Here is a 23567-nt window from a genome sequence, read left to right on the forward strand (position 1 = left end):
TTCACTTCAAACCCAGAAATAGTGGGAAAGAGCAGGAGAGTCCTCGTGGCACACGAGAAGAGCCCAAAGAGGACGTAAGGGAGGGCGGAGGAAGCCCCGAAGGTACCAGAGACACAGCAGGGGTTTGTTTAGGCTGCTCAGCCTCTCCGCCTAACAGCAGCTGCTGCCACTTTTATTTACACGTCCTCCAGCCTCCTGGAGGCCCCAGAACTTCAATTCTAGTTATGGATATTTTTGGATCCAGTATTTTTGCTCTGGGTTGGAGAAAGCACAGCACAAAGGGCGTTTAAAGGGTGCTCCCTACTTACGCACACGGAGGCCCTGTACATAACCCCCGCGTTAAGTAGGGGGATGGGACTCCTGTGTCGGAATTCCGTACGGCCGAGCTACTCCTCCTCGGACGTTCCTCCGACGGTAATTAACGACCTAAGCCTTTGATGAGGCTTCAGGCACGTTCCCTCATCCATCCAAGCAGCAGAAGGACGAGAAATATAAGCTACATTGCTAGGTTTTATTTCTAACTACGCAGACAGAAAAGAATATACATCCTCTCTCTGTGAGAGCCAGTGAACCAACTGAGACAAAGAAACAGGAAACCAGTAACAGCAACATCCATCTCCCATGGACTTCCAACAGTCTGGAATGTAAACAGAGTCTTGTGACTCCGAAAACTGCACAGTGGCATCAACAGAAATCTAACAGCCTGTACCTGGTCAGTGAGGAAGGAGGGCTTATAGGTGCCGTCAGTGGAGGTGTTCCCGGTGCCCCGTAGGGACTTCATGTGCGAGACGGCCATGCGCAGGATGGTGAGCTTGTCCGGCTTGCGGGCCAGGGCGCTGCAGGTGGGCACCATGTCCGACAGCTCCGTGATGTAGGCCGTCATCTTGTTCCTCCGGCGGCGCTCGATCTCGCTGTGGTTCTCCCTGCAGGTTGGCGGGAGGGCGAAAGGAGGCAGGCCGGTTAGTTCACACGGCTCCAGCGCCCAACCCTGCGCACGGTCGCACGAGAGGAGGAGGAAAGGAATGGATGCGGGGCCAGGAATCGTGGTTAGAGGCTGCAAAACTCTCATGCTGGACATGCAACAGGGGAGGGAAAGGTGCAAGAGAAACTTCTGGCCGCTTCAAAACAGGAACAACCATAGAAGCAGCTCAACTGCACTTGGAGCCAAAAGGACCATTGGGCGCAGGGTTCTGCTTCTGGCAATGGGCAGCCAGTTAGGTGCCTTTGGGATGCTCACAGCGCACAGCGGTTGAGAGCATGAGAAGAGCCCTGTAGCCAGATCAGGCCACTGGGGGCCCATGTGGTCTGGCACCCTGTTCTCACGGTGGCCAAAGGCATTGAGACAGGCTGCCTCTGGATCTCAGTAGCTGAGAAACAAGCTGAGCTTTGGAGAAGCAAACCACGGTTTGTTGGATCATCCGTGGGACAACACATAGTTAACCTCTGATTAAGCAAACCACAGTTTGCTTAGTCAATCTGTGATTAAGCAAACCACAGTTACGTGCGAACAGGCCTTCAGGCGTGGTAATGACGTAACAGGCCACTTTAAAGGAAACATTCACAGGTTGGTCTGTGAAAGCCAGGACCCTCCCTTCCAACACTCCTCCCCTCCAAAAAAAGAGATTATGCTGGGCTTCCTACAAGGAAAAAAGAAACCAGGTTAGAGGCAACGGAATGAGTTCGATGTGTGGCAAGCATGGAATGGGAGATGGAACTGGATGGATGGTGGAGTGAAGACGGAACAAGTATTTTTTTTCTTTAATAAAAAAAAGTAGGCTTGGAATTGTCCATCTTGAGAACTAATTTTTGGTAAGCTTTGGCTGGGATCTCGTGCTTCCCAGGACAAACACACAAAGCTACCGAGTGAAGCAAAGAAAGGGAGCAACTTTTCCACAGAGCGGACTTAGTTCGCTGCAGAACTCCTCGCCAGTGCTACCCCCTACATCCCTTCTCTGCACAAGAAGTTGGGGGACCTGGCACTAGTGCGACTCGCAGAGTAACCATGGGAGATCTTGGCTTTGGCTGAATTGGGCTCCCACAAAAATCTTGACACCTGACAAGAAATCCTTCAGATCCTCAAGAGCCTTCTCCTCCCTCCAAACCAAGTGCGGTGAAACCTTGGGCCCTCCAGCTGTTTATTTATTGCTGATTGATTGATTGCACTTAGATCCCACCTCCTTTCCCCCAAGGAGCTCACAGTACATGGCTCTCCTCCCTCCCCAATTTATCCTCACAACCACCCTGTGAGGTTGGCGAGGCTGAGAGAGGCAGCGATTGGCCTACAGTTACTTCATGGCTAAGTGGGGATTCACACCCTGGTCTCTACAAGGCCCTAGTCCAACATGGACCACTGCACCACAATGGCTCCCAGTCTGTTGATGAACTACAGCTCCCATTAGCAAGCACGGCCAATGGCCAGGCATGATGATGATGATGATGGGAGTTGTAGTCCAGCATCATCCAGAGGGCCAGAGATTTCCCCACACCTGACGTAAGGGAGAGGGAGACGGCTGCAGCCCCAGGAGCCTTCTTCGGCCCAGGGAATGGGGTGGCTCTCCAAGGTAACTGCTGAACTACAACTCCCAGCAATGTCACCATCAACCCCGACTGCTGGGCCAGCCTGGCAGGGGCTGATGCGTGTTGGGGGTTCAAGAACACCTGGAGGACACAGGTGCTTTTCTCTAGACCTTCTTTGTTGTCCTGAAATGCTGTAAAAACACACACACACACGCTACAGAAAAACAACCTTGCAGAAACTGTTGCCGTTCTCTCTCTACCTGCCTTGGGTTCTATACTCCCAATATTCCAACTCGCTTTCTGCTACAGTTTGGACATGACAAATCTTTAGCTCTCAGTTATGTTCAGGATTATCATCCTACTTGGACCAAGCCTCTGTGCTTGCTATCTGCTGGATCTATTGTGGATTGTGGCCTTTCCCTCTGAACCAGCCCAGAGGGAAATTTCACCTTGCCAGCTCCATCCCTATGACTCTACCCCACAGCAAAACTATAGTGGTGCCCCGCATGACAAATGCCTCGCGAGACGGAAAACTCGCTAGACGAAAGAGTTTTCCATTTTGGAGGTGCTTCGCAAAACGAATTTCCTATGGGCTTGCTTCGCAAGACGACAATGTCTTGCGAGTTCCTGCTGGTTCCCCCCCCTTTTTCTAAGCCGCTAAGCCGCTTATTAGCTGATCCGATCAGCAGATAAGCCGCTAAAAGCCGCTAATAGCGCTAATCCGCTAATCCGTCAATGGGCTTGCTTTGCAAGACAAAAAAACCGCTAGACGAAGAGAATCACAGAACGGATTCTTTTCATCTTGCGAGGCACCACTGTATCTGAAAGCCTTCCCCCAACTCCTGAAGAAAGACTTCAACACAATGCATCGGGTGGGACTTTGCTCTTCTAGGTTGCGGGCAGTTTGGAAGTAAAAGAAAAGAGTCCAGCCGTAGATTCTTGCAAAAGTGGAGGCCTGTCTTGTCCAGCATCCTATCTGCACAGCCGCCAAATGCCCCTAGGAAGCGAGATAGACTGCCTCTGGACCTGGAGGTTCCAGAAGAGCCTGGCTGCTGGATCCGACCAAGGGGTCCCACCTAGTCCAGTGTCCGATTCTCACAGTGGCCAACCAGAGATGCCCCAACAGAAACCCCACAAGTTCTACTGAAAGGGCGCGATACCAATAAATAAATTTCAAGGTTTCCAGGTAGGTGCAGGGAGAGAGTCTCAACACGCTGAGGTGCCACCTCAAGGACCGAAGTCAAGATTAAGCTGCAAAAATAAAAAGGATTCTAGAAGTGCTTGCCGCTGCTACCTGTGGGACTGTTGTTAATGTAAGTTAAACGTCTCTCTCACCCACCCACCCCAAGCATCGCAATCAAGGGGCTGGCGGCTTTGGAGTGGCGATAAGAGGAGCCTGAGAGGAGATATGCTAGGCATCTTCAAATATCTCAAGGGCTGTCACATGGAAGAAGGAACAAGCTTGTTTTCTCCTGCTCTGGAGGGCAATGGCTTCAGGTTACAAAGAAAGGAGAGTCCGACGAAACATCAGGAAGAACTTTCTGACAGTAAGAGCTGTTCGACAGTGGAACAGACTCCCACTAGAAGTGGTGGGCTCTCCTTCCTTTGGAGGTGTTTAAGCAGAGGTTGGGTGGCCATCTGTCCTGGATGCTTTAGCTGAGATTCCTACATTGCAGGGGGTTGGACTGGATGACCCTCGGGGTCCCTCCCAACTCAATTCTATAACTGCCTCCCAGTTTTGACTGGGCTAAGGAGTGGCAGCCAAGGTCCTTTTGGTCGCCCCATTAAAAAACCAGCCTGCCATCAAGTCCCCCTGTTGATCGGGCAGCCAGATGAGGCATAAGCGATGCCAGCTGCTGACCCCCTCACAAAGGCCGGCTTCGTCATAAGCCAGTAGAGCAGGAACAAAGAAAGCTGCCTTATACAGAGTCAGACCACTGGTCCACTCAGCTCAGTATCGTCGGCACTGACTGGCAGCAGCGTTCCAAGATTTCAGACTTAAGAGGGCATTCCTGGTCCTACCTGGAGATACCAGGGACCTTCTGCATGCAAAGCAAGTGATCTGAAACCCAGCTATAGCCCTTACCCTAAAATAAAGTAAGAATCCAGTCCTCATGGCTCTGAACGAAGGGTTTCTACCAAGTCAGACCCTTGTTCCGCCCAGCTCTGCCTTGTCTACACTGACCTGAAGTTCTCCATGCCTGAAACATTCGCAGCTCCACCTGGAACTGGGAAATGAACCCGGGTTCATTTGAATGCTGCTGCTGATCCCCTTGCCCTTATTTTGCAACCCACCCTGCTTCTGCAAGAGCCAAACATGCTGATTTTTCAGGTAAGTCTCGTGTTTGGGTTCAAGACCTCGATTTAAGGAAGGAAGTGGGTGAGGGCAGGGAGACTATTAAGAGGAGGCGGATGGGGAGGGGTGTCACAGAGGAGGAAAAGAGGAGGAGGAGAAGGAGCTCTGCTTTGCCATGCTTAAATAAAAAACACACACAACCAAATCTCCATTCTCCTACCTGGCCAGTCTTTCCTTATCCGCTGAGCTCTGCTCATCATCAGACCTGGAAATAAAAGGGGTGAGCTAAGCTAAAACTGGGGAGGAAAAAAATGTATTTTAAAGTAACGGGGAATAAAAGAAAGGAGGGTGGGGGGAGGGAATGTAACAGGAGACCCAATTTATCTGCAATAAGAAGCGGAAGGTGGGTGGGGAGGTGTCATGACTTTGCTGGCATTCTGGAACCAGCTGCAGGCCGGGTGCTGGTCTCCGCCCAGAGGGGCTTACAAACCGTGTTAGAGACACGGATGATGGTGGAGAGAGAAAAAACAAGAGGTGAGGGAAGAGGAGAAAGTCTGGCCAGAGTATAGTGTGGAGCAAGTGAAGGACGAGTCAGGTGGCACAGCAGGACCCCACAAAGGACACTATGTATGTATATATTTATTTATTTTTATTTCACTATATATACAGAGAGCATTATTGTAAAACAAACAATACTAAACCTCACCTCAAAGCATGTTACAAAAAGAATAAAACAAAGCATCGGAGGGGAAAACCTGTGTGTGTGTGTGCTAAACTAAAACCCAGAGTAAAACACACAGAAGTCTATGTACTTGGAGAGGCTTTGCCTAAACAAAAATGTTTCTTCCAGGCATCAAGAACAGGCGCCAGCCTGATGCGTCAATAGGCAGAGAGTTCCAAAGTGTGGGGGCTGCCATACCAAAAGAGTGGAGCAAATATTTACGTGGCACCTGGAACACTGCCAGTTCCACAGGCTGGAGCAGCTCACTAGAATGTAAGCCCCAGGACCTGGTTCTAATCCTAGGGGAGCTGTAAGTCCCTTGCAACAGGCCAAGGCATGAGAGGCAGAGGGCCTCTGAGAACGTGCAGAGCGCCTTGCTGGTGACCAAGACACAGCCATGTGGGTTGAGAAGTGCAAAGGCAAGCTTTCATGAACGCCATTCCTAAATCCCAAAAAGGAAAGGTGGGATGATTAATAATAATAATAATAATAATAATAATATGGAATGGAAAGTTCTCAGCAGGGAAACAGATTGGCTATTAGTTACGGTTTTGCAGCACTGCGTGAAGACTTAAAAAGGAAAAAAAAAAATCCTGAGGCTTTTAATTCTTAACCTGTGGTGGAACTGGTTCAACCGCTGCCTCCTGTTAGCTTTTAAAATAATGGCTGTCTCTTTCCAAAGGAGTCCTGAAGCAACTGGCGAATGTCACAAAATACAAAATATAGTCGGACAATAAAGGACGTGTTAAAAACAAGTAGCCTAAAAGTGTTCATCCAAGGAAGCTCACCGAGCCACATGAAATATCCATGCTGCCAAAGGAATGCCAGACTCCCCAGCGCTGTCCAAATCGCCTGGGGAAATATTGGAAAGTAAGCCACAGGAAGGGCCAGGAATGTTCCTCATACTGGTCTGTCCAGCTCAGTACTGTTCACACTGGCTGGCAGTGGCTTTCCAGGGTTTTAGGCAGCGAATCTTTCCAAGATGACCCCAGTGGGGACTGAACCCGGGACCTTCTGGATGCAAAGCAGGTGCTCTACTATTGAGCTAAGATTCTAGTCCTCATGGTTCTAAAATAGAAACGTAGGAAGCTGCCTTATACCAAGCATTGTCCACCCTGATTCTCCAGGTCTCAGACCAGGATATTTCCCTCTCCCTACCTTGGGAGATGCTGGGGCCTTCTGCAGCCAAAGCAGGTGTTCTGCCACTGAAGCTGCAGACCTGCCCCAAATAATTATCCAATTAAAACAGCAGTGGTAGCATCCAGGCTGCCTTTTAAGCCCCGCCACTTCCCCCTTTCAAATCTTAAAAAAACTGGGTTTGAAGCCAGATTTGGCGGGGGAAGGAAACCTGGGTTGCAGCTTTAAAAGAAACGCCCCTCCGCCGCCACCCCTGAACGACTGATGCAAATCCAGCAGAGCGGTTTTTGCAAGTCAGGAGGAGGAGGAAACAGAGAAATCTCCACCCCTTCTCAAAATCTAAGCAATCCTCCAGAACTGAGAAGCAGAAATCTTGTGAGGAGCCTTTCCCAGCAGGCAAACAGCTACGAAGGGAGGCAGGGATATTGCACTGGGTGCCAGTAACTTCTTTTGCTTCCCACTGCATCTCGGCTAGTAATCAACTTGCAACGAAGAACCTGAACCCAACCCTGTATTTTTGTGTCTTTTTTTAAAAAAAGGATTGTTAAATCTTTTTTTAAAAAAAGTTATACTTTTTACATTACAAAATCAAAAATATTTAACAGAAACGATAAGGAGAGATGAAAATGAAGAGGTGTTAAAAAGCAACGTGTAAGCCACTCTGGGAGCAGGATAAAAATAAATAAATACCAAAATGAATAAGAAGAAGAACATAGGGAGATCAGAAGAGCCTGGCTGCTGGATCAGGCCCAGTGATCCACTTGGTCGAGCATCCTGGCCAACCAGATGCCCAAGTGGGAAGGCCGCCAGCAGGAGTTGGGCGCCAGAGCAGCTCCCCCCCCCGGGGGGGGGTTTCCTGCAACTGTTATCCAGACGCATGGCTGGCTCCCAGGGTGGAGGCAGAGAATAGCCATTGTGGCTAGGAGCCATCGATAGCACTCCTCCTCCTCCTCGAATTTGTCTAATCCTCTTTTGAAGGCATCCAAGTTGGCGGCCCTCAACTGTAGGAGCAAGTGCCATAGTTGAGCCGTGTGAAGAAGCACTTCAAAAGCAAAAGTTTTCTTTTACAGTCCTTTCAGTTCATTCATCCGAACCTCCTTCCCATTGGAAAAGACTGTCTCCGTACTAAGTAAGGTAGCTAAGTCATGGGTAGGTAAACTAAGGCCCAGGGGCCGGATCCGACCCAGTCGCCTTCTCAATCCTGCCCGCGGACGGTCCAGGAATCAGCGTGTTTTTACATGAGTAGAATGTGTCCTTTTATTTAAAATGCATCTCTGGGTTATTTGTGGCGCATAGGAATTCGTTCATATATATGTTTTCAAAATATAGTCCGGCCCCACACAAGGTCTGAGGGACAGTGGACCAGCCCCTCGCTGAAAAAGTTTGCTGATCCCTGAGCTAAGTCCTTGTTGCCATGGGTGTTGAAATCCCCCATGAATTGCAACTTTGCACGAGGGCACCCATTTTGAAGACGGGAGTAAATAACCCTCCGAGTGATCCCAACATGATGGATGGTGTGTGCAACTGGGGGACGGGCCTAACTCGAAGGGTGGAAGATACACCTTAATAAGTAACAAGGATGATATGGTACAATGGCATCTTACGTGGGGGTTCGGTTCCAAGTGTTCTGTGCGTACATGGTAACATGTGTACTCCGACCCTTGGAGCCATTCCTGCGCCAGCACCCCTGGGCTTTTGGAGCTGGTGTGTTGAGAGAGGCTGGCCTGCCAAGCAAGGCAGAGCGTTTATACGCTCTTTCCACACCAGGAAAACCTGGCACAAAAAGAGCTTTTTGCGGTCTCTCGCCTTGCTTACCAGGCAAGGCCTGCTCGGCACGCCGGCTCTGGGTTGCTCTTGCGAAATCTTGTGGGGCTAGCCTGAGTTTTGGTGAAATCTCGCGCTTCTGCAGCTGGCACACCAAGAGGGCCTTGCACAGTAAGCAAGTCAGGGAGCTTAAAAGCTCTTTTCATGCAGGAAGAACCTTGCATGCTTTTAATTTGCGTGATTTCACCCGGCCGGCCTTCAAGCAAGGTTGAAACCGCACAGGTTTAATCTGTGCAAATTGCCACCGTTCTCTACTTCCGTTTTCATCCTTCCTGGACCAGGCCAGATGCAGGAGGTGGAGGTTATGCCCTGGTCTTACTGGGCAAACCACAAAGGACTTCTTTGCCATGCTGAAAACTGGTGAATCAAGCCAGAATCATCAGTGAAATCATTTTGAGGCTAGGTTTGGATCTGGTCAAAGAGCCCAAGCTGACTGGCTCCTCCTGCTGACTCACAGCGCTCAGCCCCCTAAGAGAGATTTCCTGCATCTGACAGGCACCAAAGATAACGGCAGGCAGATGGTGGGGGCCAGCTCCCCAGATTTAAAAAAAAGGAAGAAGAAAGAAGATCGGCTTTTGACCTTTAAACAGCAAAATGGCCTCACTTCGAACCAGGGTTGCGCAAGGCAGGAGAGTGTTAAAAGCCACTGTGGGCAACATTTTCTCTCGCCAGCGAGGCAGAGATGCCTATCTTTGAAGAGGAAGAAGAGGAACAGGAAGAAAAATCCCCCCTCCAATTTAAGACGTTTGCGCAATCCGTTCCGAAGCAGCCTAGGGATTAAAAAGAAGTCGCTGGATGGCTGCAGGTATATGGCAATTCAACTGAAAGAATAGCCTGACCTCAGGCAACCGGATATGAGCAAACTCCTTGACCTGCCTGTTGAGACAGTGTGGCAGGTCCAAACAAACCACAGGATTTAAATTTTTAAAATTTATGTCTCACTTTCCCATCAGGCGCCTCCCTCCCTCTGTTATTTACGCCTAGCTTCCGCCAGCTTCCCATCCCACCCCTGCCTCAGTTTACCACCTGGTGCTTGCCTTCTCTTTCTCCCCAGCCCCTTATTCCTGCCTCCATTTCCCCACCCAGTGCCTGCCTTCTGTCTCTTTCCCCCCAGGAGCAAGTTGCTCTGAGAGCTTTGCCATTTAAAAAGCAACAAGTAATAATAATTTTTAAAACCCTGGCTTTGCAGTCCGCCCGTCCGCCCCCGCAAAAGAGCAGTTGCATTCTTCTAATTAGCCGTGCTTAAAAACAAACTGAAAATTACTCCAGCCACCACTACCCGCACCCCAAATTTTGAGAAAGAGGCTATTTGCTTTGCTGTTTCAAAGGCAGAGTTTTCGGAGGGATTGGGAGGCGGGAGAAGGCGCAGGGGGAGGGAGGGAAGGAGGGCTGGGTCACATGGGAACATGGGATGCTTTGAGCCGGGGCAGAGATGGATGAAAGGCCACCTGGAGCTCAGGTGAGTGGCACATGCCAATGGTACAGCGCTTGGGCCTCAATGGCTCCTGCAGGGCAGAGGCGCTGGAGGAAGCCTTACCTAGCAAACCGCTCCTTGTCGTTTGGGAGCTGGTCATCATCGCACCTAGGAGAAGAATCGGGAGAAGGAAGACATGAGAAAAGGGCAGCTTCGAACAGCACAGAACGGCCTGTGGCTCTTTGGACAACGGCCAGGGCCACAACTGCTGAGACTTGGGAGACTGTTTCATCCTGATCGTTAGAATTCAAAGTCTTGGCAAATCACCATTCTTGGAAGAAGAATATTGTTCTTTATTTGCAATATAAATGTTTTATACGCAAATATTTTATCTGCAAATATAGCAACTCAGGTCTATGTGGGCACTTTGTACAGTCCTTTTCTTTTAGTTGCCTTCTTTTGAAACAGAAAATATGGTGGTGAATTTTTCTTGATTCACCTTTTTGTAAACTGCTTTGAGGTTTTTACAGCCCAGTGGTATATAAATTTTATGAAGCCAACTAACTGGCTAAGAAATACATGCTCAGAAGACCTGTCTGTCTGTAGCCTGGATCTCCTACAGACAACGACATTGTGGCTTGAAGAGATTAAGCTTTTGAACAATGACTGTTTCAGAGCCGTAGCACATCAGGAATCCCATACAGGATGAGATGGTGTTGCAGGACTACGTAGCCTAGTTCATCAGGGATCCCAGGCTAGATCATGGAATCACTGAAGTGTGGGGTTAGACAGGACCCCAAGGCTCGACTAATTCAAACATCTGCACTGCAGGAATCACAGCTAAAGGAAGCTATCCAACTTCTGTTTAAAAACCTGCAATGGATGATAGCCCAACACCTTCTGAAGGAGTCTGTTCTACTGTCAGATAGCTCTTACCCTCAGAAAGTTCTTCCAGATGTTTTGCTGGAATCTCCTTTCTTGTAACTTGAACCCAGAGCTTCAGGTCCCACCCTCTGGAGAAGTGGCAAATAACTTTACTCCATCTGACATTTGACAGACCTTCAGATATGTGAAGACGGCTATCTTATCACCCCATAGTTTTCTCTTCCGCAGGCTAAACATACCCAACTCCCTCAATCGTCCCTCCTAAGGCTTTGTTCCCAGACCCTTGATTATCTTGGTCGCCAGACTCCACACACATTCCAGCCTAAACATATCATTCTTAAGATATTATAATGTTGCAGCTCTACGCAGCCATGCTCATCAGGGATCTTCCGCTAGACACGACAATATTGCTGCACTACGTAGCCTATCAAGCTTGGCTATGCACTGGCATCACTAAGGACAAAACAAAGCCTTCTGTAAATGAAGGAGATGCTTCCTGCACTAGACACATGAGTCATCCCAGCCAATCAGGGATACCAGAGAGAACAGAATTCGACCTCAGCTCTTGCACAGCCAAGTCCCACTCCCTTCTATTTTCTGATGAGCCTTTTCACAAGACGGATGCCTCTCTCGCTTTGGCTCAGCACAAGTCCCCAAGTCCCTTGCCACTGGAAGTCCGTCTCACCTGAGAAATTTGCTGTTCCCTTCTCCGTCGTCATCAAAATCGAGCCTGGAGAGCAAGAGCAAGAACGACTGTTATCTCAGCTGCAACAAACCTCCCCCTCGGACTCCCAAGTCAAATAGCAGGTGAAGAAAATGAAAGCCAAGCAGAGTCTTAAAACTCAAGAGGGCTCCAAGGATGTTGAAATTTAGGTGTAAGGTTTACTGTACCTCCTCCCACCTGGCCTGATCTCAGCTCATCCCAAAGCTCTTCCCAGAGGCAGCAAAAGAGGGGCCCTGTACCTGTTCTTGGACTCCAGCTCCCATCAGCCCCAATGCCAGCAAGGACAACAATAAAGGATGATGGGAGTTGTAGTCCAACAACATCGGGGGGGGGGGCAGGCACCAAGCTGGTTTTACCTCAGCAGGAGAGATGGGAAGAGGCTCATCCCAACAGCTTTGCCGACGCCCCAGCTCCATCAGGCGCCTGCTCCTACCCCTGAATTGTGCCAGCACTTGGTCATTATAAGAGGAGATATTTAAGAATTGGTGCCTGAGTTTGATTTTTCCCCCTTTTCCCTCCCTGTCCCTTTTCCCTGGTGTGTCATGCTTTTTTGTAAGGCTGTGGCAGAAACTGCCTTGTTTTAATGGATAGTATGTAAGCCACGCTGAGAACCTTTTCGGCTGAAGAGCAAGGTACAAATGCTCCCAATAAAGAACAATAAATTCTAAAAACAGGTGGGAAGCCTAAATGTAGCCCTCCCGGCGTCACTATCTGGATTCCAAGACCCTCCTGCAGGCCACGCCTCTCCCAATAGGCCACACCCCTCATAGTCCTGCTTCGTGCCTTCAACTGTTTCTTCCTGGCTGGGATGTGTCTGCTGAACTCTGATGTCATCTTCTGTTTGCATGGAAGGAGGGAGGCGTGTGTGGATGTACGGGAAATGTCTGAAGTTGCTGCCCGTATTTTTGTATGGTAAGCCCACAACTTGTGCAGGGGTTACATTCCAGAGATTGTGCCTGAAGCCAAAAATTACTTAAAGTCAAAGCACACTGGGTTCAACGGTGGGTGGGATTGCCCAAGTCTTTTTTCTCAGATGCCCGTCCACTTTTTTATTTTTATTTTTTGCCAAGTGTGTAAAATTGAATGCGCACAAATTAAATGTGTGTAGGTTGTGGGCTTGCTGTACCAGCGAACATATTTGCAGATGCTAATGTACTTTTGAACTACATTCCTGTAGCATGGAGATTAAAGGGCAGGACAGCAAAAGTGGAATTTGTGAGCCTTCGTGGTAGCCAAGAAACTTAAAACTTCGAATTTGGAAGGCTGAACATCCACTGTCTATCACAAAATGGCCTTGAGAATCTCACCAGCCCTGGCTACATGTGAACACACTTCACATGTATCACGCATCAGTCTCGTGGGTATACTTATTTTGGCTGGCTTGGAGCAATATTTCTATTTAAGATGGATGTACTGATGTTTATTGCATTCTTAATGTAAGCTGATGGATTGTTTTTGCTATTTTAAAGCTCCTCTTCATTTTTTGTCTCTTTCTTCTTTGTTAAATTGCTATTCAAGAATCAGCTTTCTTAAAAAGAGAAACTTCTGGCTGCTGGGATGAATCCGATAGAGCAAAGGGAGAGTTGTATCCATGACGCCACTTGCTTTTGCCTCTGGCCCTGCCCAACACAGGTTCATGGCCCCCAGAAGGTTACATGAGGCCCTTGGGTTGGAAGGGGGGAGCCCCCACCCCACCGAGCATCCTCATTCCAAGTGACCACCGGAGCCACCCTTACCCCGTCCTGCGCTTGTTTGCTCTCTGGACGATGCTCCCTCCAGAACACGCGTCGGGTCCAGGCGTCCCTGAAGCAGAGCCCAGCAAAGGGACATCCGATGCCATTTCTGGAAGAAGAGGGAGAAAGACGAGAGGGGAAGTGAGGCATCATTCCTTTAAAGCCCTAAACGGCCTCGGCCCAGTAGACCTGAAGGAGCGTCTTCACCTCCATCGTTCTGCCCGGACACTGAGGTCCAGCTCCGAGGGCCTTCTGGCGATTCCCTCATTGCAAGAAGCCAAGTTACAGGGCCTTCTCGGTGGTGGCACCCGCCCTGTGGAACGCCCTCCCACCAGGTGTCAAAGAGAACAACAACTACCAGACTTTTAGAAGACATCTGAAGGCAGCCCTTGATGTTTGATGTATTACAGTATTTTAATATTTTTTGGGAAGCCACCCAAAGTGGCTGGGGAAACCCAGCCAGATGGGCGGGGTACAAATAATAAATAATAATAATAATAATTATCATTATCATCATCCCAAGAGGGCAGCAGACATCTGCTCTGGGTTGCTCCGCCGACTGGCTGGCTTGCCAGGCAAACAACGCATTGCCAGAGCTGAGCCTTCTACATACACACACACACACACACACACACAGCAGGATGGAAGCACCAGACTTTCTGGCACATCCCTCTGAAGAAAGCACACTGGACGCCAGAGAGAAAACATGCACAACTCGAAGGGGAAATGTGTCTGGCTTTTAAGAAGGCGATGTCAGGATCAAAGTCGCTCATCGTTCCCACTTAGTCACAATCTGGGGTTGTGCGAATACTGAAAGATCTGGGACAGACATAAGGAAGGACTTCTTCGCACAGCGCAGAATTATGGATTTTGCTCCCACAAAAAGACAACAACGAGTGTTGCCTTGGAGGGACTTTATTTATCTAGGGGAAGGTTTTATGACACCGTATGGGCCCTGCAAAACAACAAAACAACTCCAGTTTGAATGCATGTTGAGCACTCGTCCCATATGAAACACCCATCTGGAAGCCCCCAAAGTCTCCTGGCCCCAGATGCCCAACAGAGGGAAAAGGGAAACAGAAAAGCAAGTACAGTGGTGCCCTGCAATACGAACGCCTCGCAAGATGGAAAACTCGCTAGATGAAAGAGTTTTCCGTTTTGGAGGTGCTTCGCAAAACGAATCTCCTATGGGCTTGCGTCGCAAGACGAAAATGTCTTGCGAGTTCCTGCTGGTTTTTTTCCCTCCCCCCCCCTTTTTCTAAGCCACTAAGTTGCTTATCAGCTGATCCGATCAGCAGATAAGCCGCTAATAGCGCTAATCCGTCAATGGGCTTGCTTCCCAAGACGAAAAAACCGCTAGACGAAGAGAATCACAGAACGGATTCTTTTCGTCTTGCGAGGCACCACTGTACTTTTTAATGCAGCGCCACGTTAAACTATGGAATTCTTTCCCACTGGAGACAGTGGTGATCACCAACTTGGATGGTTTTAAAAGAGGAATGAGACAAATTCATTAAGGAGAAGGCTAGGCTCTGTCTCCACAGTTAGTGGCAGCAATGCTACTGAAATCCAGTTGCTAGAAACCGCAGGCAGCAGGGAGCAGTTCTTGTACTCAGGTCCCGCCTTTGAGCTTCCCACCGAGGCATCTGGTTGGCCTCTTCTGATGTTCCTATGGAACCTCCATGTCCAGAGCCAGTCTACCTCCATTCCTAATTTCTTTGGGGCATTTGGCCACTGTGAGCACAGGACCCAGGACTAGATGGGCCACTGGCTCTTCTCATATTCTTATTTACCCCTCAAATAACAAACCATTGACTCAATTGGGCTGCCACAGATGGAAGAAGTCTTGGAGCAATAAAAGCGCATGGCGCGCATGGCATGTTTTATGCCGCGGCACTCACGGAAAAGAACGAAACAATACCCACAAAGATAATTTAAAATCCTGCTGCAGGCTTCTCTCAGGACTCCGTTCCCTCTGAGGCAGGCCCGATCTAATTAATACCACAAGGCTGTAAAACTCAGAGAACAAGCCATAAACCATCTGAAGTGCTCTTAGGGGCTTCAATCTCCCTGCCTTGCTTCTCTGGGTGTGTTTTTTTTTTTTTTTTTTTTTTTGCGAAGAGTTAATAAGATCATATTCATGTACAAAGCCTTTAGAGACTGTCCAGAACAGAAAGGCAGTCAGGAAAAGAGCAGCAATGACGCAACGCCAGTCTAAGTTCTGCTCCTTACAACCCTTTTACGAATTGAAAAAAATAAAATAAAATCAATTTTCTGCCTGCAGCTGACAGTGGAGAAGGAGTCTGCTGAAAATGAAAGGTTTCCTGGCAGGGAAAGGGAAAAAAACAGAAGACCAAAAGCCCGCTCAAGGAGGGGAACTCTTAAGAGCGCCAAGAGTGGTCAGGCAACATCCCTCCCCACCATTCCTCTCACAGAGCTCCCTGTGATGAGGGACTGAGTGCTAAACCACTCTGGGAATTGGAGTTAAGAGTCCAAAATATCTGAAAGGCGATGTCCTTTCCTTTCCTTTCTGCCCTGGTGACTCCCCATCTTCCATCCTCCGTAACACCGGGAGGACCACCATTGTCCAGCAGGCCTACGTCCTTCATCCTACACGTCTATTCTCAGAGAAGACACACCATCGAGACAAGGAGACCACCGTCTCCAGCTCTTGAGGAGGCGGCTGGTCCATCTGGGCCAATGCCTCACCAACCTCTGCCAGCTGCCTGCCTTCTTGGTTGCTGCCAGTCCACTGTCTTGCCAGCTTCCTCCTTGGTCTGAGTTGCCCCTTGTAGACAGAACTCAACAGGGAGGAGACAAAACTAGAATTCGCTCTAGCGCCACCTACGGCTGGTCTCCCTGCCTTAAAGGTAAAGTACCCCTGACAGATAAGTCCAGTTGTGAACGACTCTGGGGTTGCGGAGCTCATCTCGCTTTACTGGCCGAGGGAGCCGGTGTTTGTCTGCAGACAGTTTTTCTGAGTCATGTGGCCAGCATGACTAAGGCCGCTTCTGGTGAAACCAGAGCAGCACACGGAAACGCCGTTTACCTTCCCGCCAGAGCGGTACCTATTTATCTACTTGCACTGGTGTGCTTTCGAACTGCTAGGTTGGCAGGAGCAGGGACCGAGCAACAGGAGCTCATCCCGTCACGGGGAATCGATCCGCCGACCTTCCGATCGGCAAGTCCTAGGCTCTGTGGTTTAGACCACAGCGCCACCCTGCCTTACGTCCTACCAATTTCAACAGGCAACACCAGGGGCAGTCCCTGACTTCAAGCGCTACCTGCCAGCCGAAATGAAACTGCCTGGAGTAATATAAACTGCCTGATGAACTTTATGCAGATGCCCTTACGGAAATATTTGCTATCTTTGGTTCAACAAAAGGTTAGCAGGCAACTAGGGCAAGTGGCAAACAAGCAGCTTTCTGGGTCTGAGGACCAGTTCCTGCAGACACCTGACATCCCCTTCAAAGTTGCTGCTGCAAAAATCCAACGCTGAACCAAAGGCGTGGCCAACTGGGTACTCCCCATCTTATCCTCACAACAACGCTGTGAGGTAGGGGAGGCTGGCAGGTCACCCAAGAGCTTGCTGGATCCTGCCCATGGCCCATTGAGCCCAGCATCCTGTTCTTATTGCAGCCCAGCATCCTGTTCTTATTCTTTTGGGAAACCCGCTTTCAGAAATCAGTTTTCAAAAGCAGAGGCTCAGCACGGCAAGCCATCGTGGCTAGTAGCCACTGACAATTTTCTCCACACCACACTGTTATACATTCAACACACCGCAGAACACTGCTGGGTGTTTTCTGCCTTCTCTTAGAACCCAAATATTTCAGATTAATTCATGCCTCCCCCTGCTTATAAGTCCCATGCATTTAAATCTATCAGAGTCAATGAAATATATAGTAGAGACACTCAAGGAAAATCTACCTGTAGTTTTATACGCACTACTTCTACTTGCCCTACTCCACTTTGCATCCCTAAGAGGAGGAAACGCACCATTATTAATGGTTAAACCGAGCCATTTCTTGGCTTGCAGAGTAACCCCCCCCCCACTGTGCATAAATCTATAGGTCGCCTTCTTGTGTCTCCCAAAATGTTCCCGCTCTTGCATTCCAGAAATCGCACTGCGGCCCAGTCACCCTTGTCATCTGCCCACATCCCCAAATCATGCAGCCAACGGTGTGTTTTCCTATTTGTTTGATCCTGATGTGATCTTAAATTTCATCACCTTTGCTTATGTTGCGTATTTAATCAGTCAATATTTTTCTTTTCATTTTTAGAGAAAGGCCAGATACTAATTCTTTAATAAAGAAAAGGGTCGTTTCCATTGGCAGTGCCCCCTCCCCAAGCCAAGACTCCCCCCCCATATCCTAACTCCAACGAAACCTTTTCCAAAGGGGTACCCAGGTAAAGTCTAAAGCAGCAAAAAAAGGGTTGTCATCCCCAAAAGCTGATTTCACGACAGATGTGTTATTTCAAGGGAACCCTATTATTCAACTCATTTACGTCACTCCAAGCCCTGGGCCACTCCATTCCCCTTTCACCCCACAACTGCCACAGCATCCTCAAGTCACTCTTACCTGCGCTTTTCCCATCACGCCAAGCCCCTGCCCCACTTCTAACCCTATGCTCCCCCCTGCTATTAAGAACCCTTTGGCCACACCCCCAGGCAAGCCACACTCTCCGCCATCCCAAAGAAACTCCCCTCTGCAGGGCTGGCCCCCAGATTCGCTTCAGGCTGCTTCAGCTCCCCCAAACCTCTACGTCTGAGCCTCCCCGCATCTCTCATGATTCCATGTAGCCCCCCACTCCCCACAATTCAGCTACAGTCGTCCCAAATCTATAACCCCCTAGCTGCTCACAGATACCCTCATCCTATAAACTCCCCATTATCCCAAACTGCAAGTCTAAGCCCCCAAATCTGTATCTCTAAGCCCCGCAGGTTCCCCTTACCCTGTACTGAAGGCAACCTGTTTAGGGAAGATTTTAATGTTTAATAAGTTATTGTATTTTAGTCTTTTGTTGGAAGCCGCCCAGAGTGTCTGGGGAAGCCCAGCCAGATGGGCGGGTATAAATAACTTATTAATATATTATTATTATTATTATTATTATTATTATTATTATTATTATTTTACTTCCCCTTTCCACCCCCACCCCCAGCATCCCCCTCCCCCAAATCCCCCTCAAACCCTCTCCCACTAAGCCCCCTAACTCAAAACTCCCTCCCCCCATTCCCCTTCCTCCCCAAAAGAAGAGACCCCCCAAAAAACCCCTCTCCCCCTGAGCCCCTCATTAACCCCTTCCATCCCTCCGCCCCCTCCCCTCCTGTCACTCCAAGCCCTCCCCCCACCTACCTCGTCCTGCCCCCTCCCCACAGCTCACCCCTCCACCCTCCACCCAGACCCTCCCCCCAAAAGTCACGCTAGCCCCCCAACCCCCAACCGTGAGCCCCCTCCCGCTCTTCCCCCCCCACCAACCCGACGCCCAGGCCTCTGCCTCCCCCCCACTCACCCTGGTTAGCAGCGGCTGTTGCCATGGCGACAGGAGGAGAGGGAGGCCGCTCTCCCCCCCCCCCCGCCCCTCCGGCCCTGCCTCAGTTCTCCCCTCTCGCCAAGCGTCAATTCCAAGATGGCGGCCGCTCCAGCTCCGGGCGAGCCCCGCGAGGGGGCGTGGCCGAGGAGGCGGGGAGAGAGGGCTCTCCCATTGGCGCGCGGCCTCCCTGAGGGGCGTGGCCTCGCCTCTCTCTCCTCCCTCGAAGGCAGCTGACGGGGCGGGGCCGGAGAAGGGCGGGGCTTATAGATAGGGGCAGGGCTTGGGGAAAATAAAAGGCTGATTCCGAGGGGCTCCCGTTGTCGGGAAGGGGAATGCGGTGACGTCAAAGTGACGTAGATTAAAGGGGCGGGGCGGGGAAGGAATCTCGGGTGACCTCACAGAGTGACGTAGCTTCAGCGGGAAAGGGTTTTTTTTTTGGTGTGACACCATCGGCAGGGCTGGTTTTAGTTTAAAAATTAAAAGGAGGGCGGGGGACGATGCCGTCAGCTTGGCTTTTAATATAATTTTGTAAAAAGGTCGGGGCTCCAGGTGTGACGTCATGGGTGTGTTTCTTTCATTCATTCATTCCAATATGTGATAAGTATTATTTTAAAGCTGGTACTATTAAATAGGAGTATTTAACACAGAGAAAGTTGCTTATTTTTCTCTCAAACTACTGTGCATATAAGGGACGCGGGTGGCGCTGCAGGTTAAACCTAGGACTTGCCGATCGGAAGGTTGGTGGTTTGAATCCCCGCAATGATGGGGTGAGCTCCCGTTGCTCGGTCGCTGCTCCTGCCAACCTAGCAGTTCGAAAGCACAAAGTGCAAGTAGATAAATAGGTACCACCCCGGCGGGAAGGTAAACGGCATTTCCGTGCGCTGCTCTGGTTCGCCAGAAGTGGCTTAGTCCTTCTGGCCACATGACCCGGAAGCTGTATGCCAGCTCCCTCGGCCAGTAAAGCGAGATGAGATTACCTTTTTTACTATACATAATGGGGGGGGTTCTTTCCTGGAGACTTGCAATCTTAAAAAGGTTAAGGGACCCCTGACCATTAGGTCCAGTTGCGGCCAACTCTGGGGTTGCGGCGCTCATCTTGCTTTACTGGCTGAGGGAGCCGGCGTACAAAGAAAATGGACTGTGGTAGGAGGAGGAAAGTGAGCAGTGAAATAGCTGCTCCTTCCCTAGTGGACAGAATGGGGCTAGCTCCCCCCCTCCCCACACCACTCCCAATGGTAGTCTGGTCAGCAGCAGACACCAGAGTGTGGCTCCCTTCAGCTCTCCAGTTTTGCAGCTGGGCTGAGGACAAAAGTGCTGCTCAGTGTCCAAACTGCTGGAAGATCCACATTTAAAGCACAGGAGTTTCCCCAAAGAACCCTGGGAGCAGTAGTTTCTTAAGGGTGCAGGGAACTGTAGCGCTGTGGGGTAAACTATGGTTCTCAGGATTGTGGGGTGTGTGCTTTAAATGCATGGTGTGTGCAAACTATTTTCGGAGCCTCGTCATTAACCAGCAATGGGGAAGCTGCCGCCCTCCCAGTGTTCTTGGACTACAAGTCCCAAGTCTAACCTGTTGGCACTAGCTTGGATAAAATGTAGGTGAAATCACACAGAGGTTCCATTCTTTGATCTGTCCTGCTCCTACTGCCAGTCCTTTTCTTTGCAGTGAGTTCTGGTACACAGGAACAAGTGAAGGGAGGTGAGGACAGGTGACCCCACCTAGGCCCGAAGTCACCCCCCCCAACCAGACCTCAAACTGTCCAAAATTCCTTTTGTCTTCTAAAAATCCAAAACAGCTTTTCTCTGCTCTTCTCTGCTTTTCTCACAAGATGCTGTGGCAAGGGCAAACCGTTACAGTGGTACCTCACAAGACGAGTGCCTCGGAAGACGAAAAACTCGCAAGACGAAAGAGTTTTTCGTTTTTTGAGTTGCTTCGCAAGACGAATTTCCCTATGGGCTTGCTTCGCAAGACGAAAACGTCTTGCAAGTTTGTTTCCTTTTTCTTAAAACCGCTTGAAGAGGTGCAGTTGCGACTTGACCGTGCTTCGCAAAATGAAAAATTCGCATGACAAAAAAACTGGCAGAACGAATTAATTTCGTCTTGCGAGGCACCACTGTACTTTTTATCAGTACAAGAAGGCTTCAAAAAGCTAATGAATACACTCTGTCAATGCCAAGAATACTCAGGCCTGAGAACTGAATCTTATCTCACTCTAGTTGCAACATCTTTGGACATGCTGAACCACTCTCATTCCCCCTTTCCTGGGAAGGGTGCCAAGAGTCCAAAAGAGTCCCAAGACAGGGGAGCTTTCTGTTCATGCTCAGAGGAACTCATGGGCAGGACTCCTGGAAAAGGAGGAGAAAGGGGGAGGGAACTAGAAGGGGAATATAAACTCTGTGCACATGACTGTGAACTCGTGCATGCTTTTTGTGAGTTATCACACTTGCTCCTTCTACCAGTTCATGGATGGTAGAAATAAAAGCTTTTTCTCTGAAACTATTCCTTGAGTGTCTGTTGACTCCCATCTCCCTCTCCCCGGTGCAATACTTTTTCCCACCCGAGGGCAAAGCCTCATAAGGCTACACAAGCATGACACCTGAGCGAACCTCAAAGGAGTGGTTATCTCAAGCCAGCGTGCTTAGGATAACAGCCCTCTGAGTCCTGGTTGCATCAGCAAGTCCTCAGTCCTGCTGCGAATGCACTCTGCACATGTTTAGAGGCTATGCCATTTGAATCACGGAACTGGAACTTCAAGGCTGGGCTTTCTCTGCTCTTAGACTCTTTGCAGGCCAAACCCTTTTTTGGCTCTGCTCTGCACCCTCCTGGAGCACTTTTTGGCCTGTCCAGAATGTGTGCTTGAAGTGTGGAAATGCTTCTTCCTCACCTGAGCGGAGAGAAACCTGTGACTTTCATGTGACGCTAAGGTAGCCTTCTGTATACACACCTTTTGCTCCACCCAGAAAGTTGCTGGTCAGAGGAGGGTGCTGCCCTCGCCCTGCAAAAAAAGATTCCCCACCCTTGATCTTAAGGACACCTTCACCTTCCAAGGCTGTGCCTGGCTCCTCGTAATACTGACAGAATCATAGAACTGTAGAGTTGGACGGGAATCCAAGGGTCATTTTAATGTATTTTTAATCTTTGTTGGAAGCTGCCCAGGGTGGCTGGGGAAACGCAGCCAGATGGGCGGGGTACAAATAATAATAAATTAAACGGCCTCGGTCCTGTATACCTGAAGGAGCATCTCCACCCCCATCGTTCAGCCTGGACACTGAGATCCAGTGCCGAGGGCCTTCTGGCGGTTCCCTCATTGCGAGAAGTGAGGCTACAGGGAACCAGGCAGAGGGCCTTTTCGGTGGTGGCGCCCACCCTATGGAACACCCTCCCACCAGGTGTCAAAGCGATAAACAACTACCTGACATTCAGAAGACATCTGAAGGTAGCCCTGTTCAGGGAAGTTTTTAATATTTAATGCTGTACTGTTTTTAACACTTGATTGGGAACCGCCCAGAGTGGCCGGGCGGGGTATAAATAAATTATTATTATTATTATTATTATTATTATTATTATTATTATTATTTAGCCCAACCCCCTGCGATGCAGGACCCTCAAGCAGGGTGGTGGGGCAGGAACCTAGTCTGTTCCTCAGCTGCCCCCTCCGCCCATACAGCGGTACCTTGGTTCTCAAACGCCTTGGTTTGCAAACTTTTTTTGGAAGCCAAACATGCTCCGTTTTGAGTGCCACTCTTCCGCTTTGTGTGTTATGTTGAGGTCTGTCTGTTTTTGCTATTTATTTTGTGTTTTGTTTTTGTGGCTCTTTTTGTTTTGTTTCTGTGACTATGTGGAACCCAGCTCAGCTACTGATTGATTTACTGCAGTACATTGTTTATTGCTTTCCTTTTATGGATCAGTGGTCCCGTTAGATGGTAAAATTCATGTTAAATTGCTGTTTTGAGGGTTGTTTTTAAAAGTCTGGAACGGATTAATCCATTTTGCATTACTTTCTATGGGAAAGCGTGCCTTGGGTTTTGGAACGGACTTCCGGAACGGATTAAGTTTGAGAACCAAGGTACGGGAAAAGAAACCCCACATGGAAAGATATGCTGGCTGAGTGACTGAGGGTACAATTTAATGGGTGAGGGATCATGTCGTTCTCATTACCGGGAACATTTGAAACGTGATGCCACCCCAACTTGATGAAGTATTCATGATACCTTTGAGCTACAGCAGAGGGGAGCTGGAGCTGCCCAGTGGTTAAGACCAGCTGCGGAGGATAACCAGCAGATCTCTTGCCAACTTACGAGGGACGTCTCTGTGTCGTCAGATTCCAAACGTACGGTAGGAGCCAAATCTGGTTGACTTGGTACCACTTCTCTGTCTCCCCTGCATCGGCAGTGTCTTTTGTTCGATAAACGAGCTTACTTTCAGCAAGCTCTTCTTAGTGCCCTACCTCTACAAATTTCCTTCTTGCTTCCCTCTAATTTTCCTCCAGTCTGACCAGTTCATGTCTGCAGCCTGCAGGTAGCTCCACTCTTCGGTTCCAGATGGCTTTGTTTCCTTTCAGTCCAGCGGCCAAGAACCTCAGGCCCATGCGGCCCCTGGCCCCTCAATTTGGCCCCTGGGACTCTCCATAGGCCACACCCCTCTGCAAGCCACACCCCTTGACAGCCCAGCTCAGCAGAACCGCTGACCTTCCAACCGGCAAGCCCTAGGCTCTGTGGTTTAGACCACAGCGCCACCCGCGTCCCTAGCTTAGTGGGCAAAGGTAAAGGGACCCCGGACCATTAGG

General features: G+C 49.5%; 1 protein-coding gene across 3 annotated transcripts in view; it reads right to left on the minus strand.

Annotated features, from left to right (window-relative positions):
* ARNT (aryl hydrocarbon receptor nuclear translocator) overlaps positions 1 to 18923 on the minus strand; it is a 36803-nt gene extending 17880 nt beyond the window's left edge. The window contains exons 1-6 of one of the 3 annotated variants that reach the window (XM_082202145.1): positions 18763 to 18923; positions 13255 to 13360; positions 11480 to 11524; positions 10033 to 10077; positions 5034 to 5078; positions 710 to 923 (exon numbers count right to left, since the gene is read on the minus strand). In XM_082202145.1, the coding sequence (XP_082058271.1) occupies positions 710 to 923; positions 5034 to 5078; positions 10033 to 10077; positions 11480 to 11524; positions 13255 to 13360; positions 18763 to 18787 (480 nt within the window). In that variant the 5' untranslated portion in view covers positions 18788 to 18923. The remainder of the gene's footprint in view (positions 1 to 709; positions 924 to 5033; positions 5079 to 10032; positions 10078 to 11479; positions 11525 to 13254; positions 13361 to 18762) is intronic. The other 2 variants (XM_082202144.1, XM_082202146.1) reach the window with 2 other exon arrangements.
* Between the last annotated feature and the right edge of the window lie 4644 nt (positions 18924 to 23567).

The sequence above is a fragment of the Podarcis vaucheri genome (genome assembly GCF_965113315.1).
Source record: "Podarcis vaucheri genome assembly, chromosome: 16".
Taxonomy (NCBI): Eukaryota; Metazoa; Chordata; class Lepidosauria; order Squamata; family Lacertidae; genus Podarcis; species Podarcis vaucheri.